The 21,322-nt window shown below is 46.3% G+C and overlaps 1 protein-coding gene across 1 annotated transcript; it reads left to right on the top strand.

Annotated features, from left to right (window-relative positions):
• The first annotated feature begins 1,523 nt into the window (after window positions 1–1,523).
• On the top strand, window positions 1,524–20,910 carry suz12b (SUZ12 polycomb repressive complex 2 subunit b). Its single transcript, XM_088926641.1, has 16 exons — window positions 1,524–2,288; window positions 4,075–4,121; window positions 4,307–4,371; window positions 8,634–8,702; window positions 8,957–9,006; window positions 9,927–10,012; window positions 12,132–12,381; window positions 12,643–12,745; window positions 13,641–13,746; window positions 14,320–14,497; window positions 14,806–14,894; window positions 15,431–15,574; window positions 16,866–17,023; window positions 17,499–17,697; window positions 18,059–18,138; window positions 18,659–20,910. The coding sequence occupies exons 1-16, from the start codon at window positions 2,093–2,095 to the stop codon at window positions 19,011–19,013; spliced, it is 2,175 nt and encodes a 724-aa protein (XP_088782767.1). The 5' UTR covers window positions 1,524–2,092; the 3' UTR covers window positions 19,014–20,910.
• Window positions 20,911–21,322: the final 412 nt, after the last annotated feature.

Genomic DNA, 21,322 nt, shown 5'->3' with positions numbered 1-21,322 from the left:
CTCACCTGCGGGGAACAGAGTCACCTGTCCGCTGCTCGCCGGGGGGAGCAGCCATCTCCTTCCTATCAGGGTGTAGAAAATGGCAGAGCTCGGGTCCGAGCACACACACACACACACACACACACACACACCACCGTCACCATCACCGGACCTGGTGGGCGCTGTTGAGAAAATGTCCCCCCACTCCACTGCTGCTGCACACGTGTGAGTCCGGAGCTCCGGAGGAAAAGCAGTGCGGTCTGGTCTCGACAGATTGTTGACGGACCCCACTGGCCGGAGCCCAGCTTGAGCGGTCCCTGCCTGGCCTCATTAGGGTGAGACAGAAGGAGTCAGCTCAGTCAGCACAGTCAGTTCAACACCATCTGCCTACATTTCAGCCAACACATACAGCCATGAGCATCTTTCACTTGCTGTTTGTGGGAGACTGCTGCAGAAAGGGCACAGTTTACATCCAGGTCAGGGGGAAGAGCACCCCTCTCCGCACAGAGCACCCCTCTACATGCAGCACACCCCTCTCCACACAGAGCACCCCTCTCCACACAGCGCACCCTTTCTCTCTTCATTTAAGGAGAGCAGGGGGAGTTGTTGTTTAAGTCTCACTGTCCAGGGCAGCTGGATCCAGTTCAGACTCACTGGCTGCAGGCACTTGTGTGAAAGCCAGCCCGCCCCAGTGCTGCAGTTCTGAGAATGTGATCCGACACACATCCTCAGTCTCATCGGCATGATCTAAACAGGAGCCTGCAGCTCACAGGACCTGAACTGGGTCACAGTGCTGTGCAGTGGGAGCCTGGACACATCTGGGGACCCCTGCTCTTCAGTGTCTTGGGGGGTCACATTAGTCTACACTTTCTGGCCCTTCTGTTAATCCAAATACGCTACTTGGGCCAAATAGCCTGCCCTGTTTGGTAAACACTCATCTTGAGCCCCTTTCAGACAGTGGTGCCTAGCACTGCGCAGGGTATCAGATGTGAAACTGTGTGATGGTGATGCCTGACTTCACCATAACCTCCGGATCTGTACGCTATGCTAAGAGACGTGTAGTATTTCCAAGAATTCAATTATACTTCTGGTTTCGTTTTTCATTCAAATTTCCGAAATGATTAAAGGTTATTTATTTTGGCAGAGCAGCAAAGAGGAGGGTCTACAATTATTTTATCTCTGAGCCCCATGCAAACGCCAGAGGGTCAGAGGTTGTGTCGCTCGGGCGTTGCTGGACCAGCCTGAAGCGCGCTCTCGTGCACCCGGCTGGTCGGCGGCGCGCACTCGAATGACTGCAGCGCCCATGATGCACCGCGCCGGAGCAGCGCGATTTCCCGCAAAATCGTTTCAAAGAGGAAAGGAGCGCGAGCGGCAAACTGCCTCCTCCACCGAACTCGTCCTCCCGGACCCAGGGACGCGACTGGCGGGGCGTTCGGCCAATCACGGCGCGCCTCTCCCACCCCCTCGCTGCCCAGGCTGGGAGTTCGCCTTCTCCCATTGGCTGTGGCGGGGAGCCGGAGGTGGGCGGGCGGCGCCCAGCGGGTTAGGCTGAGCCTCGCGAGCGAGGGGAGTTGAGCGGAGTTTTGTCTGTTTTTTCGGGGGGTGCCGTCGTTTATGTGTATTTATTTTACCTCCGCAGTATTCTCCCCTGCGTCGTGCCGCTTCGTTTCTCAAGGTTAACTGGAAGACGCCGAGGACGAAAAGTGGGGAGAAAGAGGAAAACTGAAGGAGCCGCAGGGAGGGAATTTGAATTTAACCATTTAAAACCGCCCGTAATAATTCTTCATGGCTTCTCCCGAGCTACTACAGAGATACCGCACTTAGTTGGTGGTTCCGAAGAGGAAGCTGAAACTCGTGTTTTTTTTTGTTTTTTTATCCCATATTATAGATTCGTCTATATATATATAGTAGATTTGGGTGACCTGCCTGTGCGTTTAATGGTTAACGTTTAAAACTCGAATGTTAGTACGCCGATTTCTGCTTCTGGTCAAGAAAAATAAAACAGGTCTCCGTGTCCTTTGTTTTGAACCCCCGATTTGAATCTTTACATTTTTTGCTGTTAGTGTTTGTTTTGGTTTTTTTTTACCCTCCCCCTTCCCCCCCTTGTGGTCGAATGGCTCCGCAGAAGCACAGCTCTGCAGGCGGCGGTTCGGGCTCGGGTTCGGGCTCGGCTCCCGGTCTGGGCTCCGGTACCGGCGGCAAGGCGAACGGCGGAGTCTACCCTCCCTCCGCCGCGATGGCCGCGGTGAAGAGGCCGAAAATAGACCAGCTGCAAGCCGACCATGAGCTGTTCCTGCAGGCCTTCGAGAGTGAGTGGCCCGGGCTCGGCGCGGCCGCGGCTCCCGGCCCGGGAGAGGGGTTCGCTGGGCGGGGAGGAGCGCACACGTGTGGGTCGGCAGCTGGGGTCTCTCGCTGGCCGGCATTTTACCGTGCTTTCGTGTAAATATCGCGGATTCGGGGGAGGGAGGGGGTATTTGCTTGCTCGCTCGCTTGACGCTTTGCTGTAAAAAATGTGTATTTCTTTAGAAAACGGCGAGCACATGTGCCATGAGGAACCCCCCGTTACCTGCGCCCCGCTTTTCTCGTTTGTTTCAGCGTGTAAATCTCCTTCCGACGTGTTTTATTTTGTGTGTGTGTGTGTGCGCGACTGGGTATCGGCGGTCAGCTGCCTCGGATGGCAGGAGGTGACCAGGTGTCCGGGGTGGGTAAGGTCGGGTCGTACCTGACAGCGTGGGTCGCGACCGCCTGTCTGCTGAAGCCGCTGCAGGCAGGTCCCTCCATGTTCCCGGCCAGCGTGAGGAGCTGGAAAACGTGCGATAGTGAACTTCACGGGCTGCAGCTCGGTATCGCCGCTGGGCTTCGGGGTGGGGGGGAAGTATTTTAAAAGGCAGAAACCGATCTAGGTCTGTAAATATTATTTTGTCCTTTTGGTAAAAATGTAGGACTGCTAGGAGAGCTTATACACGTGTTGATGTAGTACCTTTCAAGGGAGTCGGGTTCAAATCGCTGTTTTCGTCAAATAGTGGAATGGGGTGAGGTTTGGGGGGGGATCTAGCTGGTTAACGAACTTGTGTTGTAGTTGAAGTCGAGCAGCGCTGTTTTAACGAAGATGTTGCCCACAGGCCACAGCTAATTGAGCCCGGTTCGTTCCGCTCTGCCAGCTGTGGAACTGCCGGGTTTGGGTTTAAAAAAAAAATCGCTCGGTTCGGGTTTGGTGTTGAACGCTACACGTCCTTTCTCTGTGAACCTGCCCGGATGCAATTCGCAGGAAATCAGATCGCTGTGCTTTAATAAACTTTTCACGCTGTAATGTTTGTGTTAAAGCGCGTTTGTTCTGCTGCGTGTTTCGCTTAACTGGAAACACCGCGGTCCCCGAAAATCTGGAAATGAGCTCATGAAACTGGTTTTTTTTTTCTCGGTTGAAAGAAAAGCATACATGATCAGAATCCCCGTGATAAGTCTTGTACTTCTCCGACACATCAGAAAGTAGAGACACACGTCATATCCCCTGGTGATCGCTGGGGAGAGATGAAGAAACGGTCGTTCACATTTGCCGGTTGATGCACCAAAAAATGTGTTTTCACAAGTGGGGAATATGACGTGCCTTAATATAAGCAAAACGGGTTTGGCGAGCGTTGCAGGTGGTATTTTGCTTCATAAGCGTTTTCTTTGAATTCTGCTTCAGACTAGTGAAGTGTCCCCTTGATGCCCAGTCTATGTTTTGTTGAAACCTGACTGGGACAGGAAAACGCAGTCTCTTCTGACTGGGTCACTTTGCATAGTCTTAAGATTAAATGAAACCGTAGCTTCATGAGCTTAGGCAGACCTGGTTTATTACACTGCACTTAAACATTAGCGGAAGTGCAGAAGGGGTGTTCCTTGTGGGCATGAGGTCTCCACTGTCCAGTGAACTATTTAATCCACAGATCTGTAGGGACTCTGCATCTAGACTGCTTGTTCACAGCTCATCATGTAGCCTGTTGGACATGGCTGAGGCGTGGACCTGCTTTAGACAAGTTTAGACAAACGGGTGTCGTGCTCTTTGTTAGGGATGCTTAATTCCTCCTCATACGTTTATTTTCCTCTTCTTGACAGAGCCGACTCAGATATACCGGTTCCTTCGCACGAGGAACCTCATTGCGGTAAGTCCGGTGGGTGGTTTTGAAGAAGGAGTATTTGCTGTAACTCGTTGTGGCCACGGCCAGGCGCTCGGCGTATCGAGCCCCGGAGAGTTTCCCTCGGTCCGGTCTGCTCGGGCTGCAGAGAGAGAAGTGCTTCGTGTCTCGCGCGCCTGCGTTTTCCTCACGGAGGTCGTTTTATTTTTCAGCCCATATTCCTGCACAGGACCCTCACCTACATGTCCCACCGGAACTCCAGAACAAACGCCAGAAGGTAAATGCAGGCTTTTCAAAGACGCCTCCTGGTCCGTTTGTGACTGGAAATCGGGTCGGTCCGCGCGCTCTGACCCGCTAAGCGGAAAAGAGAGTTTGCATGACTTGTCTAGTGCCTCTCCAGCCTGTGTTATCTGCCTTTGCCTATCGCTAGCTACCCCTCTTTTGTAGGATGTATATTTTTGTGTGCTCTATATAGGTAGTCTGTCTTGTTTCCATCTAGAAAGGGCAGTTTGGTTGTAGAAAAATCTCGGGAATTTAGCAAAAGCTAAACTATCTAAGTTGAGCAGTCAGTCATGGTATTGAGGCTGACAGCCCGGCTTCCTTCATGAGATTCTGGGATCAGTTAGCTACTAACTGCCAAGCGAAGGCAGGATGGGTCAGTGGCTCCTCTTTTGTAACCTTTCTTGTGTGCTTTAAGGATTGGCATCTGAAATTTACAGCTTTTTCTCTGTGATGACATGACTTGACCAGAAGCTCGTTTAGAGCTGTTTATTCTCCAGCCCTGCTGTATTGTAGAATAAGGCCAGACCCAGAAAAGCAGTGGGTCTGCACTGTGAGCTGGAAAACACTGCGACTCAACATCGTGTCTGAATTTTAGTGTTCAGCAGAACTTCCTTTAGTTCTTGAAGCTGTTCTTTAAGCTGAATAAAAAGCTGTTACTAAACGGTGATAAGCGTAATGTGAGATTCTGTTTTTTAAAAAAAGGCACAAAAACCTCTTTCACAACTCGACCCTTGCTTGCGTGAATGCTTTAGTTTTGCAGTTTAATCTTTAAGACAGAGGTGAATTTTCTCATCTTGTGGGTTAAAATAAAACACTGAGTTACAAAATGACAGATATTAGAACCTGTGAATTTGTATGAGAAGATATGAATTGAATCTTCCTTATTCTGTCTAACATGGAAGCTCATAAATTAATACAATTACTATGCACCAGGATGTTTCCAGAACAGTATTTTCCTGGTTTATTCCTGTAGATTTTATTTTCGAGAACTGCGCCAAAGTGGCCGCGGTGCAGTTCTCTGTCTTCTGGGCTTTATGGTGCAGCCCCGCTAGCTCACAGCGCTCGGTAGTACTTCCATATGTTGTGAGAGGCTTGAAGTGCCTCTTCCTCTGCAGTGCCCTGTAAACGGTGCGGATGAAAGGAAGCCCCCTGTGGTGGCGGGAGTGGGGGGACCAGGGAATGCGATAATGGCGCTTGGGGTTCCAGGAGCCCTTTTTGGTGGGTTGTCATAAGAAATGAATCAGACGTGCTGCTGTCGTTGAACCCTTAAGCAGCAGGAGAAAAGGCCAGTTGAACTGATGGTATTACAGTCCTTTCTTCACAGACTGGTCACGTTCTTAAGTCATCGATCGGAAGTTGTTTAGGTCGAAAGATAACTTGACCTCCTCCAGCGGAGGCTCGAGAGATTCCCACGGCGAGTGATTTTAAGGAGACCAGGAAGCTCGTGTCTTTTAAGTCTCGCTGGGACAGAGGTGACGAGGGCTGTGCGGGGAAGTGATCTGGGCGCAAAGCTTCACGCTTCGTGTCTCATCCACGTGGGTTCAGAGCAGGATGGGGTAAATCACTTTAGTGTCTGAGGAGCTGGGAGGCTGACGTCTGTCGAGGGAGCACCTGGGCAGCAGGAGACAGCAGCCACAGGTGCTCTTGCCCCTCTGCTCTCTAGAGCTTGTTCAGATTGGGCTTTGACAGACGGACCGCAGTTAACAGTATTCATATTGAGGTGTTGGTTTAGAAGCCATATAAGTGCGCCGAAAAAAATAATACGCTGAAGTGTTTTTGCTTATTTAAATTATTTCTGAGAATTGTGCCTTGATGTGTGAGGTTTTGCACCAGCTGCAGAAAGGCTGAGGTTAACTGCTGTGCTTTTATAGGTTAACCTGGAGGTACAGCAAGAATTGCAGTGTTAAGGGGTGTAGAATGAAGATGTTGGATGTTTGCGTCTTGGTATGTTCAGTGTCAAAACAAGGAGATCTTACACTTGGCGTTACTGAAGAGAGTTCATTAGTAGTATTATTGTCTCCAGGGTGGTAAGCAAGAGCTTAAACAGTATTGTAGTGGAACATAAGTGTATGTTGACCACTGCTCTCAGGTATTTTAGTGCTTCACTCTTTGCTATATACAAACACAGTTGTAGTTGTTTTGATTGCATATTGTGCTAGTCATTCATCTTATTTTTTACTAAAAAAACCTCCCAAAACGCATTTTGTTCACTTTAAACCATGCATGTGATGTACACTAGAAATGCTTTGAGCGTTTAACAATCTTGTATTAAATATGTAGTTTGAATGATTGTTTAAGTGATTGTGGGGAGGGATTATTGGATTATAAGGGATTACAGTACAGAAACCTAAGGTAGTAATTGCTCTAGGTTCTCCTGTAATTATCATGCACATCTGCCCTGGAAGTTATTCATATAAGAGGTAGTTTGTTCTCTATGGGGGAAATGGTGCCGACAGGAAGGTTTACAGTCTGAAATCTTTGTGCGGTTCTGCTTAATAATTGTTAATATTACACATTTAATATTAGCTCTTACCTAAAAAAAAAGTATTTAAACTTTCTATATAGGCTTTAAGTGACAGGTTTAAAAAATTAAAACCAGATGGATTCTTGCTTTGTATTTAAATAGATTATTTTAAGTATTAAAATGGAGTATATCTCAGTGCGGATGCTTCACAGTTGCCTCTGTTGATGAAACAAGACGGCAGTGAAGGGTGTGCAGCCTGTTTCTAGCCACAAGCATTATTTAACAAGACAGCTCCAGCTCGTTCCTGAAAGATTCCTGTGGGCCGGCGAGTCGAGGGTTGCCTCCTCCATCAGGCCTGTGCTGAAGGCCGAGAAGGGGTCTTGTCTTCTTCAGCACTTCCTGTATCTTCGTCAGGGTTTTGAAAGTCCTAGGCAGACCCCTGTGCTCTATTCCAGAAGGAACCTTTCTCTTAACCGTTCCTTTGGCATGTGGCATTGTCAGGGAGACTGTTTTCTTGAGACTCAGTAGTTTTCAGTCGGTCAGAACCCATTTGCACAAATCCACGCTTGTCTAGATAGTAGAGTTTGTTTCTTCGTTGCACTGTCCCTGCGTGTTATTGGCTTGCCCAGTTCGGGGAAAAGTCGCGGTTTATTCTGTGGATTTCTGTTCAGGAGGAACAACCTGTTCTCGGAGATTCCGTGAAAGCTTGATTAGATCGTGCCGGTTAAAGCTGTACGAGAGTATTGGTGCTAGCTGGTGGTTTGTGCTGCAGCTCATTGAGAGGTTCTGGGTTATGTAGAAGACCTTACCTTTCCCCTCTGAAGGACTGCGCAGTGTGAACGCTGATCAATATTATTGAGTCAAGTCGGCTGGGGTCAGTTCCCAGAGAACAGCAGTCTGCACAGTCGAGATCATGGGCTTCTTTTCATACTTGTTCTGTCTGTCATAAGAATAATTCTGTATTTTCTTTAAATTGAATAATTATTAGACAAGAACCTTTTCATTAGACTGATTACACTGTCATTTCCTGTACATGTTTTAAACAGGTTTCTTTAAAAAGCCATTCAAAAAGTTATTTAGCTGTTTTTACTGGTGTACTAATTTTCCTGTCAGATAGCCTGAAACACGCAGAGCACTAAATGTCTAGAGCTTTTTTGTAATTCCTAGGACAAGAGACTTATTTAAATGATCAAACCTGCTTGTGGGCTCTTTTTACACAACTGCTGTGCTGTACTCCTGTGCAAGTTCATTGGAGGTGATGGACTGCAGTGAGCAGTGTGAGCAATGTGTATCTTGATGACAAAAACTGTCTGTGGGCTTTAACGAAGATTGTGTGGTAGTAAGAGGGTACATTGTGTTACAGTAAGATGGAATCTTAGTCACTTGGTGACTGTTGTCCTCCCACATACTTGAGGTGGTTACTGAGTGTAAAATATTATGGGGAAAAAAAATATATATGTAATGTTTTTTTATTCATCTATAAAGCATTTTTACAACTCGGTCTCATTGCAAGGCATGTGGAGATCTGCTACGTAGGGATCTTCTTTTGATTTCGTTACACTTGGGCTCTGTTGTTCAGTGTTATAAGTCTCAGGAATAAAGATCTTGCCACCTTCAGCTGAAGTAAGGATTACATGGCTATTACAATCACATCTTTTCAGTAAAAATGTGCTTGTGGATCTTGACAGTTTTTCTCTGTTAGTCTTTTCCCTCACAGGCTTGGTACACAGTGTTGCATATTTCAAGTATTTCCAAGTATTAACTGTTAGTTAACTACTGTCCTCTTTTCTCAGGAGGTCTTTCAAAGTGGATGACATGCTGATCAAAGTGGAAAAAATGAAGGGAGAACAGGAATCTCACAGGTATCTTTTCGCTTTGGATTGAAAACATCTGTTCTGTCCTTCACAGCGATATTAGACATCATATTCTCTGCCATCCTAATTGTTTTGAGTATTTGGGGGTTTATGATCCTTGACTGAAGTGGCAGTATACCCCTGGCCCCATTTTTATATCAAATTTAAAACAAAGTACAATAAAAAAAAAACTGTGTCCACTTTAAATATCACAAGTGCTATGTGCTACTTGTCATCATCTGTTTTTACTTTTCTTTCTACAGCTTGGCTTCACACCTGCAGCTCACATTTACTGGTTTCTTCCATAAAAATGGTATGTTTTTGTTTTATTGACTTCAAAAAGGATTACTCCCATTAAATGTTGTCAGGCCCTGAGCCGCAATTGGCTAGTGTGTGTCGTGGTAGGAGGTGGAAAGAGCCTGCTGTTGTGATATCGTTTAAACGGCTGTGTTTTTGTTAACCTGCGTCAGTCCGTCTTCCGTGCAGAGCTGTATTGTACTCCAGGTCCTGGCCTCTGCCTGGACTTGGTAGCTGAAGGTCACAGAGGCCTGGCTGTCAGGCGAATGTGTTTTGGTTAACGCTCTGCCTCTGTACAGGGAGTTAGAAGTATTACACCTGCTTGAGTCTTCAACAGTGTGTTTCCTCAGTCACCTTGGAATGTGTCCTCTGAGCAGCGTGCCCACTTACGCTGAGATTTGAAATCGTCTCGACTCTCATAAAATGCCGTTTCTCTTGCAGTGCATCCTTGTTTTCTTGAAAATACTTATAATAATATTCAAGTTAAATTCACTAAAACCCTTAGTTCATGAAGCTGATGAGGATTGAATCTGAAGTATTGTCCTTCACCTGCAAATTACTGAATTCATCTCACAATCATTTTAAAAGGCTGGCATTGTGTGCAGTGTTAGGGGCTGCTTCAACTTCGCTATCCATAGCCCCGTGCAGGAGTCAACATTTTTTACTGTAGCCTTTTACTGTCTAATTTTTTACTTGTGTTGAAAAGGAGGGAATAAAGCTTTGAATAAATGTTATGCAGTTAACTTGTTTGTATCAACAGGGATTTAGTTAAATGACTTATTCAAGATAAGGTTAGTTGTAACTTGTGTCCTCATTTAATCACTTTTTACTATTTTTTATTGTCTTCATGCCAGCCTTCCTGTTAATGCAGATCCATTTTTAAGAAAAAGCAGTCTGACGATGAAAATCTAAATTTAATGGTATTTTTTTTTCCAGAAAAGCCATCACAGAACTCTGAGAATGAACAAAATTCTGTGTCTTTAGAGGTGCTACTCGTTAAAGTCTGCCATAAAAAGCGAAAGGTAAGCGTTAATCAAACGATGTTAGCTGACGCTACGTGCTCAACAGCTGTAGCAGTGCTCTCACGTAATTGTTTTGTTTCAATTACTAATTATCACCTTTTCTCTCTTTTGAACAAGTCTGTATTCAGCTGCAGGATAAGCAAGAGAAATCTGGACCTGAGCATTTTCTGTGTTTCAGAATGCTTTCTTTTAAGTTGGTGTTTAAGCGGTTGTGATGAAACAGCTTGACTCCCCTGAACGTGACCTGTTTCCTCTGATTCTCATGTACTTTCTGCGCCTCTGTTCAGCTGCGGGGGTTTCTCCTACAGCCAGATGACTTTCGCATAGTGAGTCATGGCGGTGTCACCGTACGGCCATAGGTTTTGTGCGGGCAGCTAGGCTGGACGGGTCCCCCTCACTGAGCAACACCTCCACTTCGTTCGGTCAGCGCGGAGGCTGGGCTGTCTGACAGAGGGGCGACTCACTCATGCTGGTGAAGTGTTAATGAAATCCCCTCAGCAAAAACACACGTCTGAGCCAGTGCCAGACTTGAATATGTATTTCACTCCCTTTCGTGCTAGAAATGTTCTAACAAGTAAATAGCAATGTGGTTAGTAGTAGACCAATAAGTAATATTGGTCTAAAAATAATAAATTAGTAATGTAGATTGACAGAATACATGTGTTGACTGTTCTCTCTGCAGCACTTCTTGGTCTGTTATGGATGGTTGGGATCATTATGTTCCAGTTTTCCTAAAATAACTGGTAAAAGTTATGTGGCTTCTCCTTGCAGCACTGTAGGCAGTCATGATTAAACTGCCAAGATTAACTTGGAAATATTTCATAGGGATCAGTTGCGTATGTGATATATAAGATACTTTGAAGCAAAAATATGAAAACCCTTCAGTGTTCAAGGATCAGACTTATTTTAATTGAACAAATTATCTCATTGCTTAGTAATTTACAAGAAGGGTCAGGTGATATGATATCATATTTGTCTTGACTACTAGGTTGATGGGGAAATGTTGTGTATTTGACAATGAAACATCTTTTAAAATGTGGACTATTTGATATTTTCCTTTCTTTTCTTAAATCTGATAATGACAGATTTTACTTTATACACTCCAGTTAATTGTGACAAGACTATAAGCTCTCAGCCTCCACTGAGCTAGAACTGTTTTCTAACTATGAGATCAGGCTTTATAAAATATTTATCTGGAAGCTAGAATAGTTTACAACAGATAAATTTCCCAACCTTTCGTCACCCCATCCCAGTCTTTCCTTTAGAATGGTGTAACTGCCCCTCTTTGTGTCCTTTTATAATACAACCCTAACTCACTGCTAGCATCAGCTCCTGACTGGACTGTTTGATGCTGAAGGAGAATTACAGCATTTAATACAGGATCATCATATATGTGTTTATTGCATTTCATTTGTACTTACGCATCTTTTTGGGTACATCGCCCATCCCTGGTTGGATGCTTCAGGGCTTGATACCAGCAGACAGAATTAAAACAAACTTCAAAGAACGAGTGAATATTGGTACACGCACAGGCAGTGTGTGACATGCTGCACTGTACGCTGTCGGAAACCTCGCCCTAGCTTGAGGACAAGGAGCCCAGACCGCAGTCGTTCAGGATCGAGGCAACAGAACAAAATTCTGACTTCCACGGACGCCAGAACTGCTTTGCATGTGTTGCGTAAATCACTTGTTTTAACCTATTTTTCTCCCTGTCGGCATCACCTGCTGACAAGCAAATTAAATGTGGTTTTGATTTACTACTAGGCTCTTCCAGGAACAGGCTCTGATGACATTCTTGGAACCTCAAGCTACTAAGAGCTCGAGCGTGATGGGTTGAATGGCCTCCTCTCCTTCGTAACGTTCTTTACGTTATTATGTTCCTATCTGTGAATGTGCATGTGTGCAATCGGGAACAGGCTGAGTTAACCTCACTGAAAAGTGGTGCTGGTCCTTATTTTATCTGTAGGCAGACTGTGCAAACAGCAAGTCCGTAGCAAAGCAAGCGGGTCTCTGTTTTTCCACGGTTTTCCTACATAGAAAACTGGGCCAGCAGTCTGGAGCCCGATTGTTAATTGATGTGCTGCGAAAGGGAGGCTGAACGCGTTTTTTCTGTTTCCAGGATGTTAGTTGCCCAGTGAAGCAGGTGCCGACGGGTAAAAAGCAAGTGCCTCTGAACCCCGACAGCAGCAGCAGCAGCGGGGGAGGCGGCGGTGGCGGCCAGACGAAGCCCGGCAGCTTCCCCTCCCTGGCCGTGTCCAGCAACGAGTTTGAGCCCAGCAACAGCCACATGGTCAAGTCCTACTCCCTGCTCTTCAGGGTCACCCGGCCGGGGCGCAGGGAGGTCAACGGGGAGGCCAACGAGAACATTGGCAAGTGCTGCTCTCCGGGAGAGGTCCGCCGGTCTGCCTCGAGAGTTAATTGGAAACACAGCTGCAGTGTTGGAGTTTACGAGGCAGCTTGAGGAGGAAGAAAAGGGCGGGCTTGCCTCAAGCTTGCCGCCTTCCCTGTTCTGGAACTTATTTCCTGTGGGAATTACGATAGGGGGACGTGTCTCTTGTAGCTGCGGTTAGTTCTTCGGGAGTCTGTGGCACAAAAATAAGTAATTATATTTATCTGCTGGACTCCTCTAGATGTTATAGAAGAACTTCCGGCCAGGAAGAAGAGGAACTCTTCCCACCGTGAGGACGGGGAAACGACTTTTGTGGCACAGATGACGGTGTTCGATAAGAACAGGTAATCAAAGGGGCAGGATGTCCACCAGCATAGTTGGAGAAAGGCCGTTGCTTCTTCTAAACTTTGTTTTATTACGTATTCTATAAGCAAGTCCTTCCTGCTAGAAAATCATGCTTTTTCAGCCAGGCAGTCAGGTCGCAGTGCCCTGTAGGCAGTAGAACATCCTCATTTCCATCCATTTACTCTTAGGACTTGCTGCTTTTTAATACAATTACAAATTTACATTTGTACGCTTTGTATAAGTGGATTGTTTTTCATTATGGTGGTTAGAGATGCGTCTTTTCTTTTACAAACCTGTGCAGTGACTCTTGCCGGTGATTATCTAAACAAGTGCCACAGTGTTCCCCAGAGCACGATTCCTGTCTGTGCCACTTTCTTAAGGCTCCTTGTGGAGCTCAGCAGAGTTGATGTAGCGGCTATTTCAGAAATGCAGGAAATGGATTTTATCAGAGTTGCTCAAAACCACCGAGGCTGGGTCCTCGTGTTAGAAGCACATGACCTTTTGCTGGACTAACAGTAACGACCAGGCAATTGATGCTAAAAGCTCTGCCTTTTTTAGTGGAGTTGTGATGCAGTAGGAGAAGGATAGATTTGTCATCAGTGTGAAAGTGTCGTGACAACACGTGGAGGGAGTATGACAGCTGAGACACTGCTGTGTATATTGCTGAATTGTTCCTGTAATGATTATTTTTAGAGGAGTTTCACTTTACAGGCAGTATACCTAGTTTGTTCTGTGTTTCCATACAGAAGCCTGAGGCTTCCACACGCTGAAGAGTGTCTGTCAGGGACCGCAGACAGATTGTGCTGTTTGCTGTGTGGAAGTCAAGTCGGGTGTAATTCATCTGCATGTTTTTTAATGGCCTGTTCTGTGAACGAGCTCTGGGTGTTTCCGTAGGCGCCTGCAGCTGCTGGACGGAGAATATGAAGTGTCGATGCAGGAGATGGAAGAATGCCCAGTCAGCAAGAAGAGAGCAACATGGGAGACCATCCTGGATGGGAAGGTATCTGCCAGACAGTGACCGTACTCCCCGGGGTCTAAGGTCATTTGACTGTTGATTGCGGTCTTATGAAGTGTTCCCAAGCGACAGTCTGGGGAATACAAGAGTGGACCAGTACACGCTATTGGAGGTTCTAGGACAGTGCGCTTGTTTCTGCTCCTGCTGGTAGGTGTTAAATTAACCCAGTGAAGCATGTTAGTTAGAGTGAGGAGCTCAGAGCTGAGGTGTACTACAAACTAGACCCCATGAAAGATAGAACTTGGCCTTCTGATCTGATATTCCAGTGAAAGTTTAAAAATAGATTGCCTCGATCTCTGTAACTCTTTGAGATGTCTACTAGTGTTCTTGAGTATATCCCGATTTTATAGAGCAATGTCGGACAAAGGGGTGGTAAAAGTTTGAAAGGCTGGGTTTTGGCAGTTTAAAAATAACTTTTCAAGGGCTTGTCCCCAAGGTTAGAAATTGCCGGTGGGCCTCGTTCAGGGTGCTTGCCCACAAACATGGCGCAAGCGGCGGCTTCTTGCTCCTCTGGGCTCGCAGACGGTGACGGGATTGTTCATGTGCTGCCACTTTCAGAGGCTGCCGCCGTTCGAGACGTTCTCTCAGGGACCCACGCTCCAGTTCACGCTGCGCTGGACAGGGGACACTAATGACAAATCCACTGCCCCCGTCGCCAAGCCCCTGGCCACCCGCAACTCGGACACCACCGCCGTGGAGAGCAGGCCCAGCTCCCTGAAGCCAGCTCAGACAGTAGGTAAGGCCGTGCGCCGCGCTGTCCTGGGACTGCTTCAGGCAGGCTGCTGTCCGCACAGTCGTGCAGAAAGAGCACCTGGCAAGGGCCAGCCATGCCCTGTGGATGTGAAATGATTGCATAACCCAAGTACGTTTCAAGCCTTTCGTCTGGGGGTGACGCAGTGGGCAGGTGTGCTCGCTCCCGGCCTGAGGAGTGTTTGGGGTCCCCTGGGGCAGCGCACACCTGGCCCGGCGCAACTGGAGCTGGGATGGGGCTCGACGCCCCGTTTTAGACCGGTGGTTCAAAAGGTGAATCATGTCTTTTTGCAGCTGTTAAAGATTCCATTAATACGGAACTGCAGGCAAGAAGAGAGCAGATTACATATGAGCCCCGTCAGAAACTACGAATATTTTACCAGGTGAGGTGCTGCTTTCTGATCATTGCCCTGATAACCTTTGAATTTATTTTTTGTTAATGCTGGAGGAGTGTGTGCAGTTCAGTCCAGTGTGCTGCAGTGTGTCAGACCATGTAACCATCTGCGGAGAAGCCAAACAAATTATTCTTGGTAATAACAGAAAGCTGTCCTGAGTTAGACTTTGTCCTGTTACCTGCTACTACACCTTTGTTCACCTGGTTGAAGGCGCTTGCAGAAGCTCCTGCTTGTGCAGCATTTCCTTCCACTTCTGTGCATGTTGTATAGCAGACATCACTCTGTCAATCCATTAATTATCAGTTAAAGACAACTTATAGGCTAAACCAGATCTCAGAATTGTCTGTGTGTGGCGGGGGAATGTTTTTTGGAAATTTGGAAGGACAAATTCATCAGATGTAAATAGTGGGTAAACCAGCTGTGTGTATACATCTGGGTTGCAGTAAATCTCTGTTCTGTGGGTTTATATGGTGTATAACTGCTTAGACATGATTTGTTACGATTCTATCTCGCATCCATCGCAGTTCCTTTACAACAACAACACCAGGCAGCAGACGGAGGCCCGCGATGACCTGCACTGCCCCTGGTGCACGCTGAACTGCCGCAGGCTCTACAGTCTTCTCAAACACCTCAAGCTTTCTCACAGCCGCTTCATCTTCAACTACGTGGTAAGAGCTGCTGAGGCCTCCACAGGCCTGTCTGCACCGAGCCAGGCTCCGTGAGCTGTTCCTCTGCGCGTGCCAGTTCGGCAAGCAGCTCGCGGTGGTGCCCGTTTGTCCCAGGGCTGTTCCTCTCCCACTCTGCTGTCTCAGCCAGCCCCTCTTTGTAGTCGCACTTCCAGTGGCTTGGAGTAGCGGGTAGTGAGCAAGCCATGAGTTAGTACTTTATTATTGAAAAAGCTTCAGCAATAATAAGTCACCAACACTTGCCATGTACAGGAAATGAGGGAGGTATTATTCGTGACAACAGGTAATAAGTTCCTGTATAATAGGCTTTATACAGCGGCTCTCAAACATTTAAGCGCCAATATATTGCGTAAATAATGAACTCTTACAAGCTACTCCTATAAAGCAAAACGGGTAACTATTGTAAGGGTTTGGGCAGTGAGAAAAATATATTTAAAAAAAAAGGGTGGTACTGTATTGCATCTCGGTGTATTTGTACATTTTTTTGAGAAAGAAGGTTTTGTAGGAAAGTATTTGCTGAGCCTGTGGTCTTGGATCCTCCTTGCCTGCTCTTGTTTTGTCTGTTCCAGAGCACTGTGCCCCCTGGTGGGGACCTTTTCTTCTCCTTAGCCTGTCAGGCAGGGCAGGATCGTGCAATCCGAGTCCCTTGTGACCCCGGTCACCAGCTGGTTTTAGTTCCAGCTGAGCTCTTGGTTAATTGTACTTCAGTTTTCATTTATATTTCAGTAATTAAACAGTATTTTTTGTTCTCTGTCCCATAGCTGATTTGCAAGAGATTTTAAACTTGCCTATTCATATTTGAAAACGGCAACTTTTTGTGAGTGGAAAATGAAAAGGTATTAATCAGTCATTAGCTCTGAGGCACTCAAAAGTCTGGCTGGAATGAAGAGCAGTAGACATTAGGTTCTGCTGGGGATCAGGACAAAGACTGGGAGTCCCAGCTGCAGAGTGGACCTGCTGCCACTGACAGTACAGTGGTTTCTACTCTCCTTTCCACTGCACTCAGTGAGCTGGCATCTCACTCTGTTCCCAGGAGCAGTTACAAGTCTACATGCAGAGCCTTTGTGCATTCCAAACTCTCAAAAGTAACCAAAGTCCTGTTTTCCCTCAGCAGTGGGTTAACCACACAGCACTCTGTGTGGTTAACTTTGCGCTCCTAGTTTTGTTAGATATGTTGGCACTCTGTCTCAGTGGTGCTCGCTTTTACACATCAGGGCTCCTGCTTCTGCGCGTTGCCTGTTCGTCAGTCACCGGTCCTTCCTTCCTTCCACAGCCTCACCCCAAAGGTGCTAGGATAGACGTGTCTATCAACGAGTGCTACGATGGATCCTATGTGGGAAACCCGCAGGATATCCACAGCCAGCCGGGGTTCGCCTTCAGCCGGAACGGGCCGGTGAAGAGGACCCCCGTCACCCACATCCTTGTCTGCAGGTGGGTCGGCGACCGCGCCTCCAGCCACGCGCGTCCGCCGCGCAGTCATGCAGTCTCCAGCCTCCTAGCCGACTAATTACAGCGATCCGTCTGCAGCTCCAGTGCCAGTGGTGGTACAGGCCTTCAGCGCAGTGTAGCCCTGCTCTGCTCTGAAAGACTTAAATTAGAAAGTCAGTTTTGTATGGTAGGGTATTTTAGTATTGTAGGGTATTTTTGTCGTTGGGTGTGAATCCTGAGGTTAAGGGCAGGGAGTGAGTTTTTTTTTGGCGTGTCATTAAATCTTCCACTAATTCTACATAAATTGGTTGTGCATTTAAGAACTGTTTTCTTAAATACTTGATTTTATGTGCCAGTGTGTAGGTAGTTTTATGCACTACTTTGGTGGTCTAGTAGATATTCAGACTTGTCGCAGGTTCAGCAGAAAAGTGGTTTCTCTGTTCCGGCTGTGATCCGCACCGTTTCCCCCAAATCGCAGGCCGAAGCGCACAAAGCCCAGCCTGTCGGAGTTCCTGGAGTCGGAGGACGGCGAGCTGGAGCAGCAGCGCACCTACATCAGCGGCCACAACAGGCTGTACTTCCACAGCGACAGCTGCCTGCCGCTGCGGCCGCAGGAGATGGACGTGGACAGCGAGGACGAGAAGGACCCCGAGTGGCTGCGGGAGAAGACCATCACGGTGGGGCTGGGTGCGCCGGCACCAAGGGCGTGCAAGGCCCACGGGCATCAGGACCCTTCGGACCGGAGCACGCAAACGACAGCGCAAAGATCAGGACGAGATCCTTTTCTCAGTTTAATGCCTAATGTGCTTAAACCTCAGCTGTCACTCTTCTAGATTGTACAGGTTTAATACACTTACCTTGCACGTCACAGCTAGCACTTAACTCGCAGCGCTTCTTACGCGTAGTCAGGCTTGCCTTGTCTCGGATACAGGCCATCACTACGTGTCCTCGGTTCTGTTGGCCGAGCTTATTTTGTCTGCCGTTCGTGTGAAAAATGGATTCGGTTTCCTTATTTCTATTTTGTCCCCTCTTCCACAGCAAATAGAGGAGTTTACAGATGTGAATGAAGGAGAAAAAGAAGTCATGAAACTCTGGAACCTTCATGTGATGAAGCATGGGTAGGTTTAAAATCAGGATTATTACCTCTGACGTTTGAATTCTTCGGAGAAAGCATTACAAAGCTAGGGGTTTTGAGGGACCATTAGGTAAAATCTTGAGAACCATTAATAATAATTTCTTACACTTATATAGTGCTTTTCTGGACACTCCACTCAAAGCGATTTACAGGTAATGGGGATCCCCTCCACCACCACCGGTGTGCAGCCCGAATCAGGAGAAACGTCATTTCATAAAATGTTGTAGGGGTCTGAAACAAACTACAGAGCCTCATAGTCGACGATGATGCCCCAGCTTCTTTCAAGAATCAGCTGGGTGAGATCCTAGGATCATTTGTCCACTAGCAACCACACGAGATAGATGTGCTAAATGTTCCGCTTTTCTTCGGTTTCCTGATCTTCTCCAGTGGGTGTATTTTAATCACAAGGACTGTCCTGGTGACCTTTCGGTCCCATGAGACCAACAGCTCCTCTGGAGCCCCCGGTGGCAATCCATGGCCTCTCTGTTTCTCTGCCCTTCCAGGTTCATTGCAGACAATCAGATGAATCAAGCCTGCATGCTGTTTGTTGAGAAGTGTGGGATGCAGATCACCGAGAAGAACTTGTGCCGGAACTTTCTCCTGCACCTCGTCAGCATGCATGACTTTAACCTGGTCAGTATAGTCACCATCGACAAGGCGATGGCCAAGCTGAGGGAGATCCAGCAGAGGCTAGAGAAGGATGTGGATGTGGGCGACAAAGCCGGCAGCCAGCCACCCTCCGTCGAGGAGCGGAACGGGGAGAACGGCTGCGAGGCCCCCTCGGGCGACCGGAGCCCCGAGCCCGACAGCGGCGCCGCCGTGGGAGCCCCCAGACAGAACAAAAGGCAGAAACTCTGAAGCCGGAGCTCTTTACGGACTGAAGCGGACTGGGGCTGTGAGGGTTGGTCCGGGGTGGGGTGGGGCGGGGGCAGCAAAAGAAAATCTTGTTCAAAATTGAAATGAAAAAGAAAAATAGATTCCAAACAGGCACTGGGTACCAAGTAATCAAACCAGTGTTGGGCTGTGGAGCTAAATTAGAAGGCGACGATCCATTCTAGAGATCTTTTAAAATACAAGTAAGAGTTTGTGGTCCATTTGAATATCACTACACTAAACCATTTGGGAATTATAACCATTTGCTTCTGATTTTTTATGTATATTTCTTTGTCAAATTAGTTAACATATATTGCAATATAACGATCATGTAATCTGGCATAATGAGGCTTAAAGAGAAATATCACGATGATCAGCAGTATTCGTGTCCATCCTTTTGTGTTTACTGTGACAGCCCTATAATCTGTTAAATGTATTTTAGCACTTGTCTTGTTCTGGGTGCCTGTTTGGAAAAACTTTATTTACTTTTTAATATATTTTGAATAGAAAAAAAACATTCAAAGATTTTTTTTCCCGACTCTTGCTGGCATTTTTTTGTGTTTTGGATGCATTAGTTGTCTGGTGCAACTGGTTGTCTGAAAACTTGAACATAAAGCATCGTTTTTGTTTTGTTTTTTTCCGTAAGATGTAAACCTTTTACCATTCTGCTGAAAGGCAGGCAGGTAGGTCTGTACACAGGTGTTCCTAAGAGTAATATGACCCAAAGCCCTGCCTTTTGAGAAGAGCGTGCCTGTGGATCAGCCACTTTTCTGAGGGGGAAAAAAGATGCACTGCAGAACTGGACCAGAAAATATTGTCACTCTATATGCAAGTATTCTGATGTGGTCTGTCCGTGGTAACAGGGTATTTATTGCAGACACTAACGGAAAACAAGGATTCTGGCAGTATTTCACTGCATGCAGGAACTTGCTTATTACTCATGCAATTGTTTACAGATTTTTTTTTTCCAATGGAAACGTGGTTTTTACTACTAGTGCCGTATCAGTGCAGCAGACTCAGTCCTGGTGAGCACTGAGGTCCAGTGACAATGACAATATCACCTCATAGCTTTTTTTTAATGTACTGCCATAGATTACATTTTTTCATATTTAAAAAGTTTTTTTTTTTATTGCTGCTCTTATGGTGTTTTAAATGTTTCTTAATTCATTCCTTCTTGTAATAGCTGGGAGCTGACCCCTTTTTTTGGAGACTTTTGGGACACCTCAATGAACTCTAAAAAAAACCAATGTGAATTTTACTGTCCTGCTCTGTTTGTAAAGAGCATTCATTACTCACGTCTGTTTGTAAAGAGATTTACTCCTGAATGACATACAATGCAACACAATGGCATTTCTGTTTGCCATAGTTTTCAGCTCTTCATTAAGTATATTTAAATGTATTTTCAGTGATTTTTTTGAGTTTACAGGAAAGACTTTGTAAAAAGGGGTGATCTACAGCTCTTTTAAGAACATTAATTCGCCAGCTGAAAGGGTGTATCTTTCTGTGAAGTCCTTCGGGTTGTGCTTTGAGGGACAAACAATGAAAGCTTTTCTCAACTGTTGCTTTAATTTGCTAAAGCTGTGCACATATGTATGAAAAACATAGCTTGGTTTGGGGAGACTTGTAGTTTCAGGATTTTGCTCTCATTTCTTAAGCAAGCTTGACTCTGCTTCTACTGCTTAAAAAGGAAGACTGGCATTGTTTTGCACAAGTGTTTTTTTTCTGGTGGCCCCAAGAAAAGGAAAAAAAAAGAATTTAAAAATATAAAAAATCAAAACTACATTGTTAAACCATCATGTTAAAGTTGTGAATTTTGTAATAAAGGAGTTATAGAAAATGTTGGATGTTTTCTATTTAAAATAAAATAATTTTTACCATTGTCAGCAATGGTCACTTGCAGTTTGAATGACTTCTGGGTAATAAGGTCTTGGTCAGCTTGTTTTACAAGCTGGAGAGGAAGAGCAGTGACAGTAGGAACAGTTTTACAGGAAGCCCTGTTGTCCCACCCTGGTCTTGGACGACCTCTGTCCTTTTTCAATCCACCTCCACTGTGGCACATCCGCCTGTTAAATTGAACACTTTGCTTGTATTCTTAAAACTCTAGTTTTTAGTAAAAGATTAGAAATTACGAAACCAGTGCTCGATGTTGGGTTTCACTTGGTGGAACTGATACATTGGGTCTGTTTGGCGCTAAGAACACTTAAGAGACAGTCTTTCTCACCAGCCTGGAAAGGACAGTTGACAGGTTAATGTCCTTGGTGCTGAAAGCTGTTCAGTGGGTTTGAGCTCCATTG

Source organism: Atractosteus spatula, chromosome 11 (assembly GCF_055471065.1).
Source record: "Atractosteus spatula isolate fAtrSpa1 chromosome 11, fAtrSpa1.hap1, whole genome shotgun sequence".
NCBI lineage: Eukaryota > Metazoa > Chordata > Actinopteri > Semionotiformes > Lepisosteidae > Atractosteus > Atractosteus spatula.
This window is presented reverse-complemented; position numbering and strand designations above follow the sequence as displayed.

Coding starts and splice junctions, on each gene's coding strand:
- suz12b (XM_088926641.1), top strand. CDS start 2,093: ATGGCTCCGCAGAAGCACAGCTCTGCAGGCGGCGGTTCGGGCTCGGGT. Junction 2,289..4,074: donor GTTCCTGCAGGCCTTCGAGA/GTGAGTGGCCCG, acceptor TCTTCTTGACAG/AGCCGACTCAGATATACCGG. Junction 12,382..12,642: donor GGAGGCCAACGAGAACATTG/GCAAGTGCTGCT, acceptor GGACTCCTCTAG/ATGTTATAGAAGAACTTCCG.